The sequence below is a fragment of the Trachypithecus francoisi genome, unplaced genomic scaffold, assembly GCF_009764315.1.
Source record: "Trachypithecus francoisi isolate TF-2019V2 unplaced genomic scaffold, Tfra_2.0 Lachesis_group12, whole genome shotgun sequence".
NCBI lineage: Eukaryota > Metazoa > Chordata > Mammalia > Primates > Cercopithecidae > Trachypithecus > Trachypithecus francoisi.
The window spans coordinates 61,823,695-61,847,246 of NW_022681457.1; the positions used below are offsets into that span (position 1 = coordinate 61,823,695).

Consider the following 23,552-nt stretch of genomic DNA (forward strand, 5'->3'; position numbering starts at 1 on the left):
CAACCTATCTGATTCTCCAAAGGGGCAGCTGTTACCATCTCCACTGTACAGCAGAGGCAGCTTGAGGGCAAGGAGGACAGTCCTTATCTGCAGTCACACAGCGCACAGTGGAGAAGGTCCAGGAGGCCTCCTGTCTCCTGCTTCCTGGCACACTGAGCCTCCACTAGCACCCTCTTACCCAGAGACGAGTTTCTCGCAGTCATCACAGAAGCAGAGAGGGTGACACATCTTTTGGACGGCATCTTTATCGTGGTCCTCTTGGCTGAGAAGTCTCTCCACTTCTTTCTGGTTCCCTGATGCAATGTGCTGTAAAGCGACATCCAAAATGCTATCCACATGCAGGAATTACTCAATTATTAGGAGTAAATTTTTTGAGAGTCCTTTTTTTTTTTTTGGATGGAGTCTCGTTCTGTCGCCCAGGCTGAAGTGTAGTGGCACAATCTCGGCTCACTGCAACCTCTGCCTCCCGGTTCAAGCCATTCTCCTGCCTCAGCCTCCCCAGTAGCTGCGATTACAGGCATCCACCACCACGCCCAGTGAATTTTTGTATTTTTAGTAGAGATGGGGTTTTGCCATGTTGTCCAGGCTGGTCTCAAACTCCTGACCACAAGTAATCCATCCATTTTGGCCTCCCGAAGTGCTGGGATAACAGGCGTGAGCCACCAAGCCTGGCCGAGAGTCCTTTTAGAAATGTTCATCTACGTGTTTATGGATGAAATGATTTGCTCTCTGGCATTTCCTTCATAATCATCTTGGCGGTGGGGAAAGCAGGTGGGGGGAGATGAAACAACTGCACAATGGTGGCCTCTGCTCATTCTACTGCTCTCTTTATTTTGGGAAATGTTAAAAGTTTTCCATAATTAAAAAAACAACAACATGCCTGGAGCGGTGGCTCACGCCTATAATCCCAGCATTTTGGGAGGCCAAGGCAGGCAGATCATTTGAGGTCAGGAGTTTGAGACCAGCCTGGCCAACATGGTAAAACCTTGTCTCTACTAAAAATACAAAACTTAGCCAGACGTGGTGGCGGACGCCTGTAATCCAAGCAACTCGGGAGGCTGAGGCAGGAGAATCACTTGAATCCAGGAGGCAGAGTTTGCAGTGAGCCAAGATCATACCATTGCACTCCAGCCTGGGTGACAGAACAAGACTCTGTCTCAAAAAATAAAAACAAAAACAAACAAAAAAAGTGACAAAATTCATAAAGCAATAGGAATGGCGGGCAGACAACACATCTCTGAACATCAGTGTGGATTTTGCCACCTCACTAGAAAAAGCCTCAGTCCTGTTCCTCTTGTATTCTTTTTTTTTTTTTTCAGTGAATCCCAACAGGGTGATAAATAACAGAATTTATTTATTTTTTTTCAGAAACAAGGTCTTGCTATGTTGCCCAGGCTGGAGTGCAGTGGCACAATCAGAGCTCACTGCAGCCTCAACCTCCCAGGCTCCAGTGATCCTCCCACCTCAGTCTCCCATATAGCTGGGACTACAGGTGCACACCACCAAGTCCAGCTTCATCTTGTATTTTGTTTATTTATCATTATTATTTTTATTTTTATACTTGCTATGGACTAGGGGATCCTCTTTTATTCTAACAGAGCCTCAGCCTACAATGGAAAGAGAATAGCTGCAATGATCAGGAAACCCTATCAACACACAAACCTGTGGAGCTCACCCTGTGCTTCCTGGATGTGCTTCTTCCCCAGGACCCACTCTGGCTCCAGGTTGCCTGGAAGCCCAGCAGCCTCCCCCAGGGGGATCTGCCCTTGCCCAGCCCTCACGGACTGCCCTGTGGGCACCTTAGCGGCCTGCCTGTGGCTAGTGTCTGAGCAGAGAGCTGCCCCCATGTGCCAGGTGACCAGACCATCAGGAAGTCAGGTACCGTGTTCCCAACCCAGTGCACACACCCACAAACCTCTGACAGGGCGCTCCTTGAGCTCAGCGGAGGCATCAGCTCTGCCAGGGCTGCCAGCAGAGGCGCCACTGAGCTGGCCTGGAAAAACGAGTAGTATTTCGAGGAACTGAGAAAGCAAGAGGACTGGCCTGTGCCCACTGTGTGCCGCCCAGCACAGCAACAGCACAGCATGCAGGGGGGAGACGGGGAAATGTGCTGGTCTCACTCTGCCACCCAGTCTGGAGTGCAATGGCACAATCATAGTTCATGGCAGCCTCCAACTCGTGGGCTCAAGTGATCCCTCCACCTCAGCCTCCCGAGCAGCTAGGACTACTGGTGCCCGCCACCACACCTGGCTAATTTTTGTATTGTTTTTATAGAGATGGGTACTCATGATGTTACCCAGGCTGGTCTCAGGCTTCTGGCCTCAAGTGATCCTCCCATTTCGGCCTCCCAAAGTGCTGGGATTACAGAAGTAAGCCACCCCATCCAGCCTTGATCCCAGATTTAAAACCTCAGAATTCCTACCACCCATTCTGACTGAGCACAGAATGGAACTTCAGGGTTTATGCAGACCACCACCCTGATGGATTTTTTTTTTTTTTGAAACAGTCTCTCTGTTGCCCAGACGAGAGTGCAATGGCACAATCTTGGCTCACTGCAACCTCCACCTTCTCGGTTCAAGCCATTCTCCTGCCTCAGTCTCCCGAGTAGTGAGACTACAGGCATGTGCCACCACACCCAGCTAATTTTTGTATATTTAGTAGAGGCGGGGGTTTCACCATGTTGGCCACACTGGTCTTGAACTCCTGACCTCAGGTGATCCACCCACCTCGGCCTCCCAAAGTGCTGGGATTATAGGCATGAGCCACCATGCCTGGCCAACCCTGATGCTGCCAAGAGATGCAGCATTCCTCACCCACCTTTACCCACAGAGATGTCTTGGTGTCTCACCTTAAACAGGCAGTCGGTGGGAGATGAAGTCATCTGAGAGAGTAAGCTCATTCTCTGCTTAAGGAACAGCCTGTCACCAAATCCCTCAGACTCCTGTAGGAAAAAAACCAAACACACCACGAGACATCGGTGCAGATCCTTCAAAACACAGTGTCCCAGCAACAACCCCGGCTGAGCAGTATCAGCTTCCAGAGCAGATCGGCTGTGCCTCTCACCAGCCTCACACAGGACCTGCTCGCTGAGACGGAGGACGGGCTGACGTCAGGCAGGGAAAAGGGCTTCCTGGAAGCAGAGGCTTTGACAGTGGCTCCTGGCAGGGGAAGGGGATGGCGGCGGCACCCTGACTGCATGTATATGTGGAATGTGCCATCTCCAGCATGGAATGCAGCACACACCATCATCCTCCAGATGGAAACTCACATTGCCCTGGCCTCCCTCCCTCCTCAAGCCTCTGACCAAATGCCTGCACAACCTAATACCCTGCTGTCTTATCTGGGGCCTTTGGGCAGGAAAGCCATTTTACAAGCTGGTCGCAGTTTCCCAGTGTCAACCAGCAGGAGAGAGAGGGGTCTTGCTTTTTGGACATGCCTATTAAATAATATGGCCACATGGCCAGGCGCAGTGGCTCACACCTATAATCCCAGCACTTTGGGAGGCTGAGGTGAACGATCACCTGAGGTCAGGAGTTCAATAAGAGCCTGGCCAACGTGGTGAAACCCATCTCTACTAAAAATACAAAAAATTAGCAGGGCGGGGTGGTACATGCCTGTAGTCCCAGCTACTTGGGAGGCTGAGGCAGAAGAATCACTTAAACCCGGGAGACAGAGGTTGCAGTGAGCTGGTATCACACCACTGCACTCTAGCCTGGGCGACAAAGTGAGACTCCATCTCAAAAATAAATAAATAGGCGAGGCGCAGGGGCTCAGGCCTATAATCCCAGCACTTTGGGAGGCTGAGACTGGTGGATCGCCTGAGGTCGGGGGTTCAAGACCAGCCTGGCCAAAAAGGCAAAACTCCATCTCTACAAAAATACAAAAATTAGCCAGGCATGGTGGTGCATGCCTATAGTCCCAGCTACTCCGGAAGCTGAGGCATGAGAATTGCTTGAACCCAGGAAGCAGAGGTTGCAGTGAACCAAGATTGCGCCAATGTACTCCAGCCTGGGGACACAGCAAGACTCTATCTCAATCAATCACTCGATCAATCAATCAATAAAATGGCCACGAGGCCAAATCCAGGAAGATATACGGGGAATTCATGACACAGACAGAGATTAACTACTCCTCCATCTCTTTGGGTGTTTCAAGGATCCACCCCAATTAATAAGTTTAGATCTTCATATTGCTGGTAATGTTCACCTAGATATAAAAATCTAGGGCTGGGTGCAGTGGCTCACTCCTGTAACTCCAGCACTTTGGGAGGCTGAGGCGGGAGGATCACTTGAGCCCAGTAGTTTGAGACCAGCTGGGCAACACAGCAAGACCCCACCTCTGCAAAAAAATAAAAAATTAGGCTAGTGTGGTGGTGCATGCCTGTAGTCCCAGCTACATGGGAGGCTGAAGAAGGAGGATCACCTGAGCCCAGGAGTTGGAGGCTGCCATGAGCCATGATCATGCCACTGTACTACAGCCTCAGTGACAGAGCAACACCCAGTCTCAAAAAGAAGAAAAAAAAAAAAGGCAGGGGCCGAGCACAGTGGCTCACACCTGTAATCCCAGCACTTTGGGGGGCCGAGGCGGGTGGATCACTTGAGGTCAGGAGTTTGAGACCAGCCTGAACAACATGGTGAAACCCCTCTCTACTAAAAATACAAAAATTAGCCAGGTGTGGTGGCACATGCCTATAATCCCAACTATTCTGGAGGCTGAGGCAGGAGAATCACTTGAACCTGGCAGGTAGAGGTTGCGGTGAGCCAAGATTGTGCCACTACACTCCAGCCTGGGCAACAGAGCAAGACTCCATCTCAAAAAAACAGGCAAAACTCTAGGTGTTTTTCATAATACTTCATGAAATCATTTCTAGCAAGACAGTTCGATGCTCCCTTGAGCACCTGCAACCAAACCGTGTAATGACAAATTTGCTTCCTGAAAAAGGGTCTTGGTGGGAAGTAAAGGGAATTTCTTCCAGCCAGCAGCTGCCAGAAGACCCCCAAACCCTGACAAATTTGTGGAATAAGGATGTCTCTTTGCAGCCCTCTAAGTTTTGACTTGGAGGTCCACCAAAAGATAGAGCCGACAGCACCTCTGGGGATAGGCCATTCCTGGGGTCCTCTGCCAAGCAGGGTCCTCCCAGCAGTCCCCCCCGAGGGTTAATTCAGCAAATGAATACCAGCACCTGAGAGAGGTGCTTTTGCCCCAGCTGCTGTGTGCTATATAAAGCTTTAACAATCCGCTTTACACCGCGGTTCACAGCTGAGCAGCTTAGGGTCAGAGAAACATCACACATTGTTATCCGGGTAAATCCAGCCCTCTTTCTGCAACTCTGGTTAACGATTTAGACAGCAGTGATGAAGAGAGGTAGGTCTCCCAAGACTGAATCTTCAGGGAAGAATGAGCTATTGGAAGAGATGGGGGGGACATCAGCAAGGACTTACTAGAGAAAGGGGTAAATCCTTTTTATGAGAAACCCAGTAATGTAAGGAAGGCCAAAAGCATGTAAAAGTAATGTAAGGAAGGCAAAGCTGCAGCCAAGAATCACTCCTGGCTAGTAAGTTTACGGGAAGTTTTTGTTGTCTTCACTGCCATTTTATAGTCTGCAAATATTATTTGTAAGCAAACATTAGTCTTCTAATCAGAAAAAAATTAAGCTATTCTTTTGGGGAAAAAACGGTACTCTCTCTCTATATATATATGTACATACATATTTGAGACAGAGTCTCATTGTGTCACTCAGGCTAGAATGCAGTGGCGTAATCTCAGCTCACTGCAATCTCTGCCACCCGGATTAAAGCAATTCTCCTGCCTCAGCCTCCCAAGTAGCTGGGATTACAGGCACCTGCCACCATGCCCGGCTAATTCTCTTATTTTCAGTAGAGACAGGGTTTCACCATGTTGACCAGGCTGGTCTCGAACTCCTGACCTCAGATGATCCACCTGCCTTTGTCTCGCAAAGTGCTGGGATTACAGGCGTGAGCCACCATGCCCGGCCCAGCACACAATATAATTTCACTTATGTAAAATATACATGGGTAGGAAAAAGACTGAAAATGCATGAACGTGTTAATAACGAATGAATGCAATGGAACTGCCTGTACCTGAGGGTGCCTGGACAGGCTGATGCTGTCTCCCAGACGCTTTACCTCATCATTATTTTGAGAGATTCTACATCAAGCTCTGACAAAGATGAATGTTCAATCCTCGGTACTCTCACCTTGTAATACAGAGATCTTTTCATTTTATTGATTTCAACTTTGTGATTTCTGTGAGTATGATCACGTTTTACTCACTGGTATGTAGTGAAACAGGCCAGCAGGACAACTGTGGTTCAAGATTCTGGCGATTCACACAGAAATATAATCACACACCCCTACTCCAGCCAACACTCACCAACAACCAAGGAAATAATGGCAAGGCCACTGAGTCCTCAAATTGCACACATTAATGGTCTCACTGATGGCAGCGGCGGCCCATCGGAGTGGCTGCTGCAGATGTAAGCTGCAGTGGAGGAGGTGCGGCCAGAGTTGTGCACTCTGCAGGGCCAACAGGAGCCAGGAACAGGCGGGAGCCCCATCTCCTACTGAGTTGGCAGGGCGGGAGCCCTGAACTCCCAGGAACAGCTGCAGCCGCCTAGCCGCAGCTCTGGATCCAGGCACCTCTGAGCTCTTGGGGGCCCAGGAAGTGCCCCTGCCCCGGCAGGCTCATAAGTGCCTGCTCCCACTCCCCCCACTCCTGGTACCCACTCCTCCCCACTCCTGGCACCCACTCCAATTTCGGAGCAAAGGTGAGGCCAAGTCAGGTACTGTTACAACCCAGCCAGGTGTGCGCATGCTTGGGGTGATGCTGACACGCCAGCCTACTGATGCCTCAGACCCCTCCAAGATTTTGGGAGCTGATGAGCATGGGAGAGTGGCCAAGACAGGGGCTGAGAGCAGCTTGGCGTGGGCCTGCAGGTGCCCCTTGGCACAAACAGCCTGGGCACACTGGCCAGCATGCTGAAGGTGGCAGAAGGCAGACAGGCTCCCGGGCGGAAGGGCAGGTCCCGAGTGAAGCCCCACCTTCAGAACAAGGACAGCCTGAAGCCTGGGGGCCGGGCTGTCAGTTCCAAGTGGAGTCCACGGCCCAGAGTGAGAACTCATGGTGCTTTTTCCAGGCCCACCCATGGACCAATCAGCACATACTCCCTCCCTTCTGAGCCATAAAAACCCTGGACTCAGCCAGACTCAGCCAGATGTTGGGACTACTAACTGCGGAAAGGAGCTACCTACGTCGGGCCTCTTTGACTCGTCAGGACGACCTGCCTGCGGTAAGGAACTGCCCACTGAGCGTCTCCTGAGAGCTGTTCTGCCGTTCAGTGAAGCTCCTCTCTGCCTTGCTCACCCTCCACTAGTCTACGTACCTCATTCTTCCTGGACATGGGACAAGAACTCAGGACCCACCAAATGGCAGGACTGAAAGAGCTGTAACATAAACAAAGCTAAAACATGCTCCCAACTCACTACACTGCAGGTGACAAAAAGGAGAGAAGAGCTCTGGCCCTTCAGGGAGCCAACCTAGGAGTTCCCTGAGCCAGGGCTATGACACTCTCCTTGGGGCTCTGCAGTTCCTGGTCTCTCCAAGCTTCCAGGTGCCACTGTGTTCCCCAGTGCCCACCGTGGAAGCGGCCTACAGTATGCCTGCTCTAGCTGCATCCTTGCATGGAGCAGGACCCTACAGGAGCAACTTGGAGCTGCCCACACCACCTCAGTCAGCACACCATGCCCGCTTGTGTGCAGTGGCCGGACCCTGCACTTGCTTACATACCCCTTGCCACTCCACACCTGGCTTGCCCTCGGCAGGCGTAGATCTGGGCCAGCAGCGCAAGCCAAGTGCAGCCTACCAGGCCAGGAGGGTGAAACAAGCCCGGACCCTGCACTTGCTCACATACCCCTCGCCATTCCACACCTGGCTTGCCCTCGGTAGGCATAGGATCTGGGCCAGCAGCGCAAGCCAAGTGCAGCCTACCAGGCCAGGAGGGTGAAACAAGCCCAGCAGGCCTGAACAAAACTCAGGCAAAGGAGCTACCAGCCACAGAGATTTCCAGCTGGAAAGGCGAAAGCCCAGGGATTCCGTGACATCACTTCTTGAATATCAAGGTTAAGAAATCAAAATTCCCTGGCCGGGCGCGGTGGCTCAAGCCTGTAATCTCAGCACTTTGGGAGGCCGAGACGGGCGGATCACAAGGTCAGGAGATCGAGACCACCCTGGCTAATACGGTGAAACCCCGTCTCTACTAAAGAATACAAAAAACTAGCCGGGCGACGAGGCGGGCGCCTGTAGTCCCAGCTACTTGGGAGGCGGAGGCAGGAGAATGGCGTAAACCCGGGAGGCGGAGCTTGCAGTGAGCTGAGATCCGGCCACCATACTCCAGCCTGGGCGACAGAGCCAGACTCCGTCTCAAAAAAAAAAAAAAAAAAAAAGAAATCAAAATTCCCTACCTCTGACTTCCCTTTGCACCCACATGTCTTTGGAGAGGACAGGGACTAATGAAGTAGGATACTAACAATAAAAATCCCAATGATAACCCACCAACTTTTACCGCCAATTGGGGGCTTGGTGTTTTCAGAGTGATTTTCAAGACTCACAGCCCTCAAACAGCTGAGGCCCCATTCCTGGGAGGCAATTTAAGAATCCCTCTGCCCACATACCAACCCCAGCACCCTATCAAGGGAACCATGATGCCCACAAAGGAAGGCCAGGGCAGGGGTGAGATCTTACAGGGGGTTTAGCGGAGAGGCTTCCTTGCCGAATATATTCTATGGCAGCTTCGAATGAGGTCAGGCAGTATCCCAGTTCATCCTTTGCCGAGCTGCTGAACCTGAAGTTTTTGATGTAACTCAAATTTGCCATCCTAATGAAAGGAAGAAAAAAGTTACGTTGTTGTCTATTCAAGTCACACTTCTGCAAAAACAGTATTATTGGCTCGGGCAGCTGACCAAATATCTGAAGTGTCGGTTCGCTCAGGGAGCTACCACCACGCTCCCCTGGGTCTCTCTGCGGAGCGTGTGCGATTAGGAACACAAGTAAAATGACTAGCTAGTTCCCTGAAATAGTCTTTAGCAAGCTGATTACTGTAAACTGAGCTGTGGGTTCCAGGGGGAAGATGATGGGTTCGGGGCCAGAAAGAATGGCAATCAGCTTTCTGCTCAACCACTGCCTAGACACTCGTTCCAGAACAAGAAACATAAGCTCTCTGGGCCTTGGTTTCCCTATCAGTAAGTGGATGGATGAAGCGGGGGATGCTCCACACTGAGCTCATAACAGGTGTCCATCTGAAGGTGGGCTTCTCCTAGAGTTATATTAGAACTACCACAGTGCAGTGCTGCCTTTTTTTTTTTTTTGAGATGGAGTCTTGCTCTGTCGCCCAGGCTGGAGTGCAGTGGTGCCATCTTGGCTCACGGAAAGAAAGCTCCACCTCCTGGGTTCATGCCATTCTCCTGCCTCAGCCTTCCGAGTAGCTGGGACTACAGGCGCCCGCCACCATGCCTGGCTAATTTTTTTTGTATTTTTTAGTAGAGATGGGGTTTCACCACGTTAGCCAGGATGGTCTCGATCTCCTGACCTTGTGATCCACCTGCCTCAGCCTCCCAAAGTGCTGGGATTACAGGTGTGAGCCACCGTGCCTGGTCAAGCGGTGCCATTTTTAAAAGAGCATCTTAACAGAAAATGTTACCAATTAGGGATCTCCGTTTTCACAAGCAAGTATAACAGGACTGATAGCAGATCATCAGCACACATGGTCTCCAGGTTCACTGGAAAGAGGAAACACACATTCAATGCCATCATGAGATTCAAACGGACTGACAAGCGTATCAACTCCCTACCACCGCACACCTTGTGAAACCACACATCAAGGAGATCATACATCGGGGAAGAAATGTCATTGCACAAGCTCCTTTACAGTGTCCTGATCAGATGTCAGGTCCAGAGGGAAAAGAATGCCCAGCATTTTCAGAACATGACCAAAACAAGATATTAATAACTCAGGCCAGATACGGCAGCATGCGCCTATAATCCCAGAGCTTTGGGAGGCCAAGACGGCAGAACTGCTTGAGGCCAGGAGTCTGAGACCAGCCTGGGCAACACAGCAAGACCCCAACCTCTACAAAAAATATGAAAATTAGCCAAGTGTGGTGCATGCCTGCAATCCGAGGTACTTGGGAGGCTGAGGCAAGAGGATCACCTGAGCTCAGGAGTTCAAGGATGTAGTATAGTGACCTACAAATGCACCCAGCCTGAGTGACAGAGTGAGACTCTATCTCTTAAGACCAAAAAAAGAAAAAAAGAGATGTTAACTCCAAGCAGACCATGCCTTGCCACCCTCCTGGACAATGAAAGAGCCCAGGGAGGTGGCTACAGTGATACAAAACGAAGATGAGTCCAGAGCCATCACCAAAAGCCTCTTTCTTCCTAAAGTCACTAAGGTCCTTCCTAAGGTCACTTCCGTTTTATAGACATGGAGTCCACTGCCCATGTGGAGTTTCACTTTTTTTTCATTTTGAAATTTTAAGTAATTCATTCATGTTTAAAAATTCAAACAATACAAAAGAGCAAATTGTGAATGTTCCTCCCATCCCTGCCAGTCAGTCTCTTTTCCCAGAGGCTCCTGCAGCTGCTTCCTGCACATCTGTCCAGGACAGCTATGAGCTCACCATCACATCGTGGCTACACAGCTGTCCCCCTTTCTTCGATGCTGTTGGCTGGAAGTCTACCATATGCATTCCTCTTTATTTCATTCGATATACTCAGGATCACCCCTTATCTACACATATAGCCATATCTCATGTCTCCTCCTTATTGACTTTTTCTTGACTTGTTTTCTTTTTTTTTTTTTTTTGAGGAGGGGTCTCGCTCTGTCACCCAGACTGGAGTGCACCTCCAATTCTTGGCCTCAAGTGATCCTCCCACCTTGGCCTCTCAAAGCACTGGGGTTACAGAGGTGAGCCACCGTGCCCAGCCCCATAAAAATTCCTTAAGATAGCATCACTCTTTGCTTTTTCATCTGGATGTAGCATCTACCCCTTGGCCAGGCCCCTTCCCAAGCACAAACCTCTCTGGCTTGGAGACTGTGTAATGAGCTGCACCACCTTTCGCAAGCAGACAAGCTTCTGCTGTGGGGAGGTGCATTTGTTCAGCTGAGCCAGCTCTCTTTTGGCACGAGGTATGTTAAAGCTGTAAAATAATTTGGAAAGTGACAACTTCACAGCACAGTAAGAGAACTCTTCGGCCTGGATCTAAGAACACATCTCAGGGTCTACACTTCTCACAACAAACCAGAAGGAAGGAAACACAAAAACAGATACTGAGAAGTCATCTGACTCAAGTCAGGGGCAAAACAGAACAGCCTTCAATCCCATTCAGGCTGCCAGGTGATACAGCTGTACAAGAAAGTTGAAAAAAAAAAAAAAAATCCTATTCCTAGAGGGAAATAACCCAAAGAGGGTTGTGGGAGGTGAAACATTTTTGTGTTCCAATGAAACTTAAATTAGGCTGGGTGCAGTGGCTCACACCCGTAATCCCAGCACTTGTAAGCCAAGGTGGGCAGATCATTTGAGGTCAGGAGTTCAAGACCAGCCTGGCCAACAAGGTGAAACCCCGTCTCCACTAAAAATACAAAAATTAGCAGGGCGTGGTGGTATGCACCTGTAATCCCAGCTACTCGGGAGGCTGAGGCAGGAGAATCACTTGAACTCGGAAGGCGGACGTTGCAGTGAGCCAAGATCACGCCACTGCACTCCAGCCTGGGTGACAGAGTGAGACTTCATCTCAAAAAAAAAAAAAAATTAAAATTAAAAAAATGAAACTTAAATTAACTCCTAAGTAGGTGCCTCTACGGCAAGGTTCCCTTGGGTGGGCAGGTGGGATGTCCCCTGCATGCAGAACCCACGTGGGCAAATTACATGCCCACTTGAGGACCAGCTGCACAAATCCCCATGCCTAGCAGCTTCCATCCAGTCAGCGTGCTGGTGCACAGTGTGGGAGGGGGATGGCTACACACAGTCACCTGTAAAGGGTAGCCCTTCATCTTTGGTTGCAAGTAACTGCACTGCTCCTCAGAACCAACCATGTCAAATCAGCGTGTCGCCTCTGCCACCAAGAGGGCCTACTTCCAGGAGAAGACAGCGCCCCTGCCTCCGAGAACACCAAGCCACTATGGCACAAACCCTTACCTGAACTCCGGTTTCACACCAATATCTTTCTGCTGAAGATCTTGAAGGCTTCTTGTGATTTTGTTAAAGGCAGCATCCTAACAACAGATTTTAACGAGCCTTCAAATTTCTCAAAAAGCACAGCAGGCTTCCATCTTGGGTGATAATAACTGAGAACCTACCTCGCTTGCCTCCATGGTCCCCACGTATTTAAAGATCAGGTCGTAAATTTCATGATGGACGTACATCTGTGGAATCAACAGACCCCATTCAGGGTGTGAGCAGGCAACAGGGTGTGCCTTCCTCCCAGCCACTCCATCCCAACCTCACCTCCACTGCCTGCTTCATCAGGCTCATCTGGGCCTCCTGCTTGGCAAGCATTTTCTAGAGGGCAAGAGAAGCACAGTAAAAGGGCTTGGATTTGCATGGGGGTGCACCGCAATCCTCCCTCTTGGAAGTCTTGCTGCTTACCAGGTGAGAGTCCCTCAGAAGCTGCTGGAGGCATTTGGTGTACAGAGCATTCGCTGAGTCCTAAACCACACAGAGCAGAGGGACCTTACCAGCGAGGCCATGACGCGGGAGCCAGAGCAGGTAACGCGCCCAGAGTTTCAAGGGTTAACGCAAGCTTTATCAAGTCAATTGCATGATTTTTCTCAACTTTTTTTTTTTAGGTGTGTATGCATTAAAAGCAGGAGAAATTTCCCGTTGGGGTTAACAAGAGGATAACAATACTCATTTTTATACTTCCTCATGGCTTATACCACTTTTTTTTTTTTTTTTTTTTTAAGAGAAAGGGTCTCACTTTGTTGCCCAAAGTAGAGGGCAGTGGTATGACTACAGCACGCTGCAGTCTCAAATGCCTGAGCTAAAATGATCCTCCCACCTCCACCTCTCAAGTAGCTGCGAATACACGTGCATGTCACCACACCTGGCTAATTTTTGTATTTTCTGTAGCGATGGGGTCTTTCTATGTTGCCCAGGCTGGTCTTAAACTCCCAGCCTCAAGAGATCCTCCCATCTTGGCCTCCCAAAGTGCTGGGAAGACAGGCTTGCACCACCATGCCCAGCTAAACTACTTTTATAGTTAGAGAGAAACATTTTTAAAAGACTTCAAACAGTAAGGCAGCACCAGGCAGTTCCAGAGAAAACTGAGGGTTCCCGGTGCCCTGCACTGAACCGAGACAGGGCACGCCAGGCAAAGGACAGCACAGCTACTGACTATGTGGTGACGGAGGCTCTTCCTCTCGCATTCTCGGAATGTTCGGTGGAAAGAGGCGATGTTCCTGTCAAATCGCTCGGAGTGTCTTCCCAAGAACTCTCTCACATCTTCAATGGTTTTCAGGGAAAAGGGATCTGAGGGTGCCAAAGGCTCTTCTGAAAAAGAAACAGGTCGGGCCTGCTGAAGCCTCTGCTGGTTCCTGACTCTGTTCTATCCTACCCTAGAGGGTCTAGGCCTTCTGGGGAGGAGGGCAAATGTCATTATTCCAAGACACTGCGCAAGAACAGCCCAGTTACAGGACACCCTGGAGTCCAGAGAGCCTGGTCCTCTCAAGGCCTCTTCCTGGGACAAAACCAAACTATCTGGACCATCGGCAAGACTCCGATTCCTGACAATAAGAGCCTCAGTGGGCATCCTGCACACTGTTATCTCAATTTTCTGGGGCAAATGAAGAATTATTATGTATTAAAAATAATGAAATCTCAAAGAGGCACAATGCTGGAGCTGGGCGCTATAAGAGCCAGCCCTGAAGCTGAGACCCAGAGACAAAGCTGGGGCTACCACTTTGCACAACTCATGGGGGCAACAGTCACATCCTGAGTTGATCACAGGCAGGCTGAGGTCTAGGTGAATGCTGCCTCCTGGAATTGTGCAATGCCCAACCTGTGCAACAGTAGCCCTGATCCATATCTCCTCAGCCCAGTGACTTTAAGTTCTAGGAGGAACCACTGGAAACAATGATACAGGTCTCCATGTGGCTCTTGAATATTTTCCAGGATGTTTAACCTTTTTAAAAAAATAATTTGGCCGGGCACGGTGGCTCAAGCCTGTAATCCCAGCACTGTGGGAGGCCGAGACGGGCGGATCACGAGGTCAGGAGATCAAGACCATCCTGGCCAACACGGTGAAACCCTGTCTCTACTAAAAAATACAAAAAACTAGCCAGGCGAGGTGGCGGGCGCCTGTAGTCCCAGCTACTCGGGAGGCTGAGGCAGGAGAATGGCATAAACCCGGGAGGCGGAGCTTGCAGTGAGCTGAGATCCAGCCACTGTACTCCAACCTGGGCGAGACAGAGCGAGACTCCGTCTCAACAACAACAACAAAAAAATTAATTTATTGGCCGGGCACAGTGGCTCCCGCCTGTAATCCCAGTACTTTGGGAGGCTGAGGCGGGCAGATCACAAGGTCAAGAGATGGAGACCATCCTGGCCAACATGGTGAAACCCTGTCTCTACTAAAAATACAAAAATTAGCTGGGTGTGGTGGTGGGCGCCTGTAATCCCAGCTACTCAGGAGGCTGAGGCAGGAGAATCGCTTGAACCCAGGAGCTGGAGGTTGCAGTGAGCTGAGATTATGCCACTGCACTCCAGCCTGGCAACAGAGCAAGACTCCATCTCAAAAATAATTAAATAATAACAATAATTTTATTGTTTTTGGAGAGAGGGTCCTGCTCTGTAGCCCACACTAGAGTGCAGTGGTGTGATCATGGCTCAGTGCAGCCTTAAATTCCTAGGCTCGAGTGACCCTCCCACCTCAGGTCTTGAATAACTGAGACTACAGGCATGTACCACCATGCTCAGCTAATTTTTATCTTTTTTTTTTTTGAGGCGAATTCTCACTCTGTAGCCCAGGCTGGAGTGCAGCGGTGCAATCTTGGCTCATAGCAACCTCCCTGTCCCGGGTTCAAGTGATTCTCCTGCCTCAGCCTTCCGAGTAGCTGGGATTATAGGAGTGCACCACTGCACCTAAATTTTTGTATTTTAGCAGAGATGGGGTTTCACCATGTTGGCCAGGCTGGTCTTGAACTCTTGACCTCAGGTAATCCGCCCACCTCAGCCTCCCAAAGTGCTAGGATTACAGGCATGAGCACCACGCCCGGCCTATTTTTTATTTTTGAGACAGTCTCACTCTGTCACCCAGGATAGAGTGCAGCGGCATGATCTCAGCTCACTGCAACCTCCGCCTTCTGGGTTCAAGCAATTCTCCTGCCTCAGCCTCCCGAGCAGCTGGGATTACAGGGGCATGCCACCATACCTAGCTAATTTTTGTATTTTTAGTAGAGATGGGGTTTCACCCTGTTGACCAGGCTGATCTTGAACTCCCGGTCTCAAGTAATCTGCCTGCCTCAGCCTCCCAAAGTGCTGGGATTACAGGCATGAGCCACTGTGGCCGGCTTGATTTTTTAAATTTTTTATAGAGACGGGGTCTCACCATGTTGTCTAGGCTAGTTTTGAACTCCTGGCCTCAAGTGATCCTCACGCCTTGGCCTCCCAAAGTGCAGGGATTACAGGCAGAAGCCACCATACCCGGCCTTGTTTAACCTTTCGACAGTTAAGTCAGGAACAAGTTCAACAAACACATTTCTCTAAAACAGGAGAAAAGGGTTTTTTCTTCCAGAATACCTGAACTCTCTCTCTTTTCCAAAGGATGGGCTATACACAGGATGCTGAAACTCTCTTCTTTTTCATTGTAGAAAGTTTCTTCAAAGAGAACGGGCACTGAGAGAAGACAGGCAAAACCAGCTCCTAATTTAATCCTGTTCCCTTGTATAAAGACATCCTGCAAACAAGAAAGCCATCACTGCACCAGCAGCCAGGGCAACCATGTCCCACTCTTAGCCTGGCCCCCAACGCAGCATGTAACCAGACCCTATGGCCTTCACCCCAGTGTGGGTTTTAAATACTCTCCTGTTTTGTTCGTTTTGATACTAAAATGTTTCCTCTTTGTTGACCTAGTAACTGTGGCTGCAAGATACCCGAATTATTTTTATTTTTTTAGCCTCCTGAGTACCTGGCACCACAGGCACCCACCACCACACCCAGATAATTTTTACATTTTTAGTAGAGATGTGGTTTCGCCATGTTGGCCAGGCTGATCTCAAACTCCCGGCCTCAGGTGATCCGCCCACCTTGGCCTCCTGGAGTGCTGGGATTACAGGCGTGGGCCACTGCGCCCGGCCCACACGGTGCATTTGTTCATCTTTTTAGTTTCCTTCATTTGGAACAGTGCTTAGGTCTTTCTTCGCCTTTCACGACATTGACATCTTTGTTGTGTACTGCAGACCCTCCCTCCATGTGTTTGGGAGGGTTTGTCTGATGTTTCTTGACAATTAGAATCCTGACAATTAGAGAGTTTTACAGTCACATGTTTCTGAAAGGAATGCCCTGAAAGGGGTGTTTTACCTCCCTCTGTGTATCCTGTTGGAAGGCACATGATGTCAGCTGTTGGAAGGCACCTGATAGCATTTTTCACTGTTGATGTTAACCATGGGGCATGTGTTGTGTTTTTTTTTGTTTTTTGTTTTTTGCTTTTAAAGAGGAAGCAGGTAGGTTCTGAGAGAGGGAGACTTTATTCCCATTCATGAATGGCCCTATTTTTCCCGGTATCCCCGTGGTCATGGAAGCCTGGCCACACTGTCCTCACTGGGGCGGGAGCTGTGTGCAGACACAGCAGCTGAGACTCGTGGCACTGTGACAGGGAGAGGAAGCACGGGGTTGTCAGTGCACCTGCTCTGCCCTGTGGCTCACAAGATACACTGCTATTTTCCTGCCACAGATCTGCTCACCCCAGCTGTCAGTCAGCTTAGTTGATTTGTTCTCTTTTAGACACCCAGATCTACAAAGAGGACAGGAGTCGGGCTTTGTGCGGCTGGTGTGCCCCGAGCACCCGGCCATGACCACGGTGAGCCGTGCAGGGAGTAGCAGGTGGGATTCAGCCCTGGCCACACTGCAGCACCAGATTACTTCCATCTCTTAGATAGGGAGAGCTTTCTTACTTTTTCTTTTCACAAAGAACACAGGATTTCTTCTACTCAAGAAATAGCTCAATGTTTTTTCTGTTGCAACATTTAAAAAGGATCCAGGCCGGGTGCAGTGGCTCATGCCTGTAATCCAAGCACTTTGGGAGACCAAGGCGGGTGGATCATTTGAGGTCAGGAGCTGAGACTGAGCTACTGCACTCCAGCCTGGGTGACAGAGTGAGACTCTGTCTCCAAAAAAAAAAAAAAAAATGCACTGTGTGATTCCAGAGCTAAGAAGAAAAAAAATGCTAAATTATCTGAGTTCAATCACTGCATTGTGGTTACATGAGAGAATGCCTGTTCTTGGGAAATACACACTGAACTGTCTTGGGCCAAAGGGCACAGTGCCTGCAACTTAGTCTCAAAAGATTCAGGCTAGGAGTAGTGGCACACACCTGTAATTCTAGCACTTTGGGAGGCTGAGGCAGGCATATCATGAAGTCAAGACATCAAGACCATCCTGGCCAACACGGTGAAACCCCGTCTCTACTAAAAACACAAAAATTAGCTGGGCATGGTGGCGCATGCCTGTAGTCCCAGCTACTCGGGAGACTGAGGCAGGAGAATCGCTTGAACCTGGGAGGTAGAGGTTGGGTGCACTGAGTTAAGATCACACCACTGCACTCCAGCCTGGTGACAGAGCGAGATTCTGTCTGAGAAAAAAAAAAGATTCAAAATAATAATGTCGAGAGAGAGATAAAACAACCAATGTGGCAAGAACATTAACAGCTTGGGGGAAAGCATGTTTAAGAGTTTTTTCGACTTTACTAAAACATTTGAAATTATTTCAAAACAAAAGATTGTTTTTTGGGTGGTTTTTTTTTTTTCTTCTTCCAGACAGGGTCTTGCTCTGTTGCCCAGGCTACAGGGCGGGTAACATAATCATGGCTTACTGCAACCTCAAACTCCTGGGCTTAAGCAATTCTCCCACCTCTGCCTCCCAAGTAGCTGGGACTATAAGCACGCACCATCACGTCTGGCTAATTTTTTTATTTTTATTTTTGGCAGAGATGAGGTCTCGCTGTGTTGTCCAGGCTGGTCTCAAACTCCTGGCCTCAAGTGATTCTCCTGCCTTGGCCTCCCAAAGTGCTAGGATTACAGGCATGAGCCACCATGCCCAGCCGAAACAAAAAGCTTTTAAAAACTAAAATAGTCATCCCTGATGTCCTATCTGGGGCCAAGAAACTGACAAGCTTTTCATGGTACTGGGATAAAGCAACTTCCTCTGGCTCGGACAAGCAAGGAGGAGGTGTTCCAGTGACACATGGCAGACATCCCATCACGGGCTCAGGCAGAGATGCTCGGCCCCTCCCGGCCTCCAAGGCAGCAGCTGGGGTCCTGCTCACTGTCACCACCTCCCTTTCCTCCACCACAAAGGCAGGGTCCCTCCAGCCCCCCATGGGGCTGCACCATGTGTCAAATGCCACCATTGCCAGTAGCTGTGAATGGCTGAGAACGGGACTCTCTTCCCTCCCCTCCGGTCCCAAACACGGAGTAGGTGACCCTGGCCCACCCACCAAGAAATGAATACCTTTCCATTTAAGGTCTGAAAATGTTCTTCCACAGGTATCAAAATGTAGGACTCAAACTGACAAGTAGACTGGATGCTGCTCGACAGGCTTCCTTTGCAGGGTACTAAGACCTAGAAAAAACAATTTGGGGGAGCATTAGACAGATGTGCCATTTACCACCTCAGCAGAACAGGGTATGCCCAAAGGCGCTCCGGCTGGACACACAGTGGGACCTGCTGGCAGACAGAACGCCCGAGGTCCCTTGCCAACATGGCCACAGTGGCTGCCGGCTGAGTTGATCTGCTGCTGCTGCTGCTGTTGTTGCTGCTGTTGTGATGGAATCAGGCAGAGGAGGAGAACAGTACAAACCCTTCTCCACCTTCAGATGTGGAGGCTGACGGCTCCTTCCCACACTTGCTGGGTCCTCCCCCAAGCTAGTGGCCCCAGGCTCCCTATCTATTCTCAACAGTGCAGTTACAAGGACCCAGGGGCTCAGGGACAAGTCCAGATGAAGACAGGAGCACTTGGAAAGTACAGAAAAGGGAAGCTAAAAAATCACACCTTCTCCCACCATTCAAAAAAGAAACACGGCCGGGCGTGGTGGCTCATGCCTGTAATTGTAGCACTTTGAGAGGCCAAGGCAGGTAGATCACTTGAGGTCAGGAGTTCTAGACCAGTCTGGCCAACATGGCAAAACCCTGGCTCTACTAAAAAGACAAAAATTAGCAAGGCGCGGTGATGCATGCCTGTAATGCCAGCACTTTGGGCGGCTGAGGCAGGTGGATCACTTGAGGTCAGGAGTTTGAGACCAGCCTGGGCCACATGGTAAAACCCTGTCTCTACTAAAGAAACAAAAAACAAACACAAAAACGGAACAAAAAAATTAGCTGGGCATGGTGGTGCACGCCTATAGTCCCAGCTACTTGGGAGGTTGAGGTGGAAGGATCACCTAGGCCTGAGAGGCAGAGGTTGCAGTGAGCTGAGATCGCGTCACTGCACTCCAGCCTGGGTGAGAGTTGTCTCCAAAAAAAAAAGCATACAGGAAAGAGTAGAAGGAAAGCATCATCCATGGGGAGCCCACCTTGGCCTCCCAAAGTGCTGGGATGACAGTTAGAAGCCACTGTGCCTGGTCCATTGTATTATTCTTTCTACCTTTATATGTTTGAAATTAAACATAATAATCTGAAATTTTAATAAAAAATTAAAATAAAGCGAGGCCCTTAGATATTAGGCTAGAAGAAACGAGCTCAAGGCTTCCAAGTGGCCTCCCCACTGCAGCTGGCAGACAAAGAAAGAAGATCCTAGAGGCCAAAGTGGGTCACAGGCAATGGGATCTAAAGAGCCAGTCCTCGGGTGTTTAATGTTTGAAGTCGAAGATGGCCCCCCTCCAGCTGCACATGAAGGACTCACACCATCCCATTCAAGGAAGTGCCGTGGCTGGAGGGCCTTCATCTGGTCTCCGGGAAGCAGGAACTTCAAAGGGACCTCACAGAACTCTGTCCCACTGTGCCCACATGCTGCCCGCTTGTTCGCATCACCTTCTCCGCCTCCCCCACTTGCATAACGCACGCCTGGCCCCATTCACGGCATCCCCACTGCCAAGCACACTACAGGACACGAGGCAGGTGCCCAGTGCATGTTTGCTGGGTAAATCGGGGGCCCTCAGGACCAACCCTTCCCCCATCCAGTTTTCTGGCAGACACAAAACAGAGCTCTAGTTCCTCCTACGCCAAGAAATAGAGAGGCTCCTGCTGCCCAGAGCATTTCACAGCAAGCAGAAGCCAACGCTGGGCTCTCAGGCTCCACCCACCCCCACAGCAATCTTGCTGAGACTGGGAAGGAGTCAGGCCCGGAGGAGGGGGGTGGGCAGCTAGGCCAATGGCCTCCAGGCTTTCCCTTAGGGGGCTTCAGACTACTGGAGTAGCTGTGGAGTTTTTACAGGAGTTTTTACAGCCGGCAAAGACTTTTCAGAGTTACCGGCATAGACAAAGTTCAGAGTTACCATGAAGACCAGAAGGTGGGGACCTAGAAATTTCAAGACTTAACCAAAAAATGGTTTATTCTAGCCCCTTTATAAAGAATTTTTAAAATAACAGTAATTAAAGAAAGGCCAGGTGCAGTGGCTCACGCCTGTAATCCCAACACTTAGGGAGGCTGAGGCAGGTGGATCACCTGAGGTCAGGAGTTTGAGACCAGCCCGGCCAACATGGCGAAACCCCATCTCTACAACTAAAAACACAAAAATTAGCCAGGCGTGGTGGTGGCCGCTTGTAATCCCAGTTACTCAGGAGGCTGAGGCAGGAGAATCGCTTGAACCCGGGAGGCGGAGGTTACAGTGAGCCAAGATCGCACTACTACATTCCAGCCTGGACTACAAGAGCGAAACTCCATCCTGGGGGTGGCGTGGGGATGGGGGGAGAAAGAAAGTCCTGCAGGAGGTGCATTTATGGGGAGAAACCAAAGGAGACAAGCACCGTGTTGCATGCCTGTAATCACAGCACTTTGGGAGGCCGAGGCAGGTGGATCACTTGCGTCCAGGAGTTTGACACCAGCCTGGGCGACAGGGCAAAACCCTGTCTCTACAAAAAATACAAAAATTACCCAGGCATGGTGGTGCACACCTGTAGTTCCAGCTAAGGAGGCTAAGACAGGAGGATCACTTAAGCCCAGGAGGCGGAGGTTGTAGTGAGCCACTACACTCCAGCGTGGGAGACACAGCAAGATCCCATTTCAAAAGAAAGAAAGAAGGAAAGAAAAGTCAACTAAAAAGCAAGAATCTGCCTGAGTGGCACCTACTCCAGGGCACCCTCCTGCCTCCTCCTCAGGCTGGATTAAGCACTCCACAACTGCCCACACTGCCTTCCATCCTGACACTCATTCCTCTGGTCTGCAAATGGCCTGTTTCTGGAATTCCCTGAAGGCATGCCAAGTTCCCTACTGATCGTGTAACCCTGAAACCTGGCATGGTGCCTGGTGTGGAGTGGATGGCCACGGTTTGTTGGAAGCATCTATACTACATAAATCCTGAGAACTGGAGCAGGGGTCTCAGCGCCCTTAGCTTGGATGAAAGTCAGTTCCTGGGGCTTAGAAGACATGCCGCTAGGCTCCCAGACTAGGCCCCCGGAGCCTGCTTACCTCGTTAAATCAGACACCTCAATAAAAAGACCAAGTTTAATCTCCTTTGAAATTTTTGTTTCACTTGTAGGCAAAGGGGCCGGTCCCCTGGTGCACCTGGGAAACCTGGAGGACTTCCAACCCTGCGCTGGAGCCCCAGGGACGCAGACCTGCCCAGCCTGCTCTGAGGACGCCGCAGGTGTGTAATTAGCCAGATAGCTGTAAGCACAGCGGTGACTTTTAGAAGCGGTGGGGGTGTCACGGGCCTCTGAGATTGAAATTTGAAATCTGGGTGAGCAAAGGAGAAGGCGCTTCCACTGTCCAATCAGATAGCAGAGGAGGGCAGGAAGGAGACACCTGCCTGGATGCCGGGCATCCCCAAAAAAGGAGCACCTGGGAAGGAAGGTACCTTGAGGCGTGGCTGGGTGGGGGTGGGGAGGGAAGGAGCAGTCAAGCTGCACCCTCAGCTGCCCCATACACACTGCTGCAGGGCCACACGGAGAAGAGGCGGCCCAGCAGCGTGGACACAGGGAGAAGCATGGCGCAGTTCACTCTGCAGGAGACACGTTTTTCTTTTGTTTTGTTTTTTTGTTTGTTTGTTTTTGTTTTTCGAGGCGGAGTCTCCTTCTGTTGCCCAGGATGGAGTGCAGTGGCGTGATCTTAGCTCACTGCAACCTGGGCCTCCCGGGTTCATGTGATCCTCCTGCCTCAGCCTCCCAAGTAGCTAGGATTACAAGCGCCCACCACTATGCCTGGCTAATTTTTTGTATTTTTAGCAGAGACCAGGTTTCACTGTGTTGGCCAAAGTGGTCTCAAACTCCTGACCTCATGATCCGCCAGCCTCGGCCTCCCAAAGTGCTGGGATTACAGGCGTGAGCCACCGTGCCCGGCCAAGACACATGTTTTTAAGCAGTGATTTCACATTTTTGCAGTCTGATAAAAGACTCTGATCTCCAGGGCAGACTCAAGGGCAGTCAAACTTGGTACAAGGTCACGACCAGCCTGGGCAACATAGTGAGACCCTATCTCTACCAAAATATTAAAAATGAAATAAAGGGCCGGGCGCGGTGGCTCAAGCCTGTAATCCCAGCACTTTGGGAGGCCGAGACGGGCGGAGCACGAGGTCAGGAGATCAAGACCATCCTGGCTAACCCGGTGAAACCCTGTCTCTACTAAAAAAAATACAAAAAACTAGCCGGGCGAGGTGGCGAGCGCCTGTAGTCCCAGCTACTCAGGAGGCTCAGGCAGGAGAATGGCGTGAACCCGGGAGGCGGAGCTTGCAGTGAGCTGAGATCTGGCCACTGCACTCCAGGCTGGGTGACAGAGCGAGACTCCGCCTCAGAAAAAAAAAAAAAAAAAAAAAAATAAAGTTGGTACAATGCCCAAACTTCATGGAAAGATATTTGGCATTCAACTGCTGAGGACACAGAGATCCCTTAGAGGTGACAGAAAGGATGGCATCTATGTTGCTCAGGCTGGAGTGCAGTGGCTATTTAGAGGTACAATCCCACTACTGCTCAGTATGGGAGTTTTTTTTTGTTTTTTTTTTTTCTTTTTTTAAGATAAGAGTCTTGCTCTTTCGCCTAGGCTGAAGTGCAGTGGCGCAATCTCGGCTCACTGTAACCTCTGCCTCCGGGGTTCAATGGATTCTCATGCCTCAGCCATCCAAGCAGCTCGGATTAACAGTGCGCACCACCACACCTAGCTAATTTTTGTAT

The 23,552-nt window shown here is 50.2% G+C and overlaps 1 protein-coding gene across 5 annotated transcripts in view; it reads right to left on the reverse strand.

Moving 5' to 3' along the window:
• ANKRD27 (ankyrin repeat domain 27) overlaps positions 1-23,552 on the reverse strand; it is an 80,135-nt gene that overhangs the window by 32,324 nt on the left and 24,259 nt on the right. For 4 of the 5 annotated variants that reach the window (XM_033225600.1, XM_033225601.1, XM_033225597.1 and 1 more), the window contains exons 3-14: positions 18,741-18,851; positions 15,813-15,969; positions 13,411-13,565; positions 12,663-12,722; positions 12,522-12,575; positions 12,374-12,439; positions 12,213-12,289; positions 11,093-11,214; positions 9,716-9,794; positions 8,761-8,893; positions 2,849-2,941; positions 179-306 (exon numbers count right to left, since the gene is read on the reverse strand). In XM_033225600.1, the coding sequence (XP_033081491.1) occupies positions 179-306; positions 2,849-2,941; positions 8,761-8,893; positions 9,716-9,794; positions 11,093-11,214; positions 12,213-12,289; positions 12,374-12,439; positions 12,522-12,575; positions 12,663-12,722; positions 13,411-13,565; positions 15,813-15,969; positions 18,741-18,851 (1,235 nt within the window). The remainder of the gene's footprint in view (positions 1-178; positions 307-2,848; positions 2,942-8,760; positions 8,894-9,715; positions 9,795-11,092; positions 11,215-12,212; positions 12,290-12,373; positions 12,440-12,521; positions 12,576-12,662; positions 12,723-13,410; positions 13,566-15,812; positions 15,970-18,740; positions 18,852-23,552) is intronic. The other variant, XM_033225602.1, reaches the window with a different exon arrangement.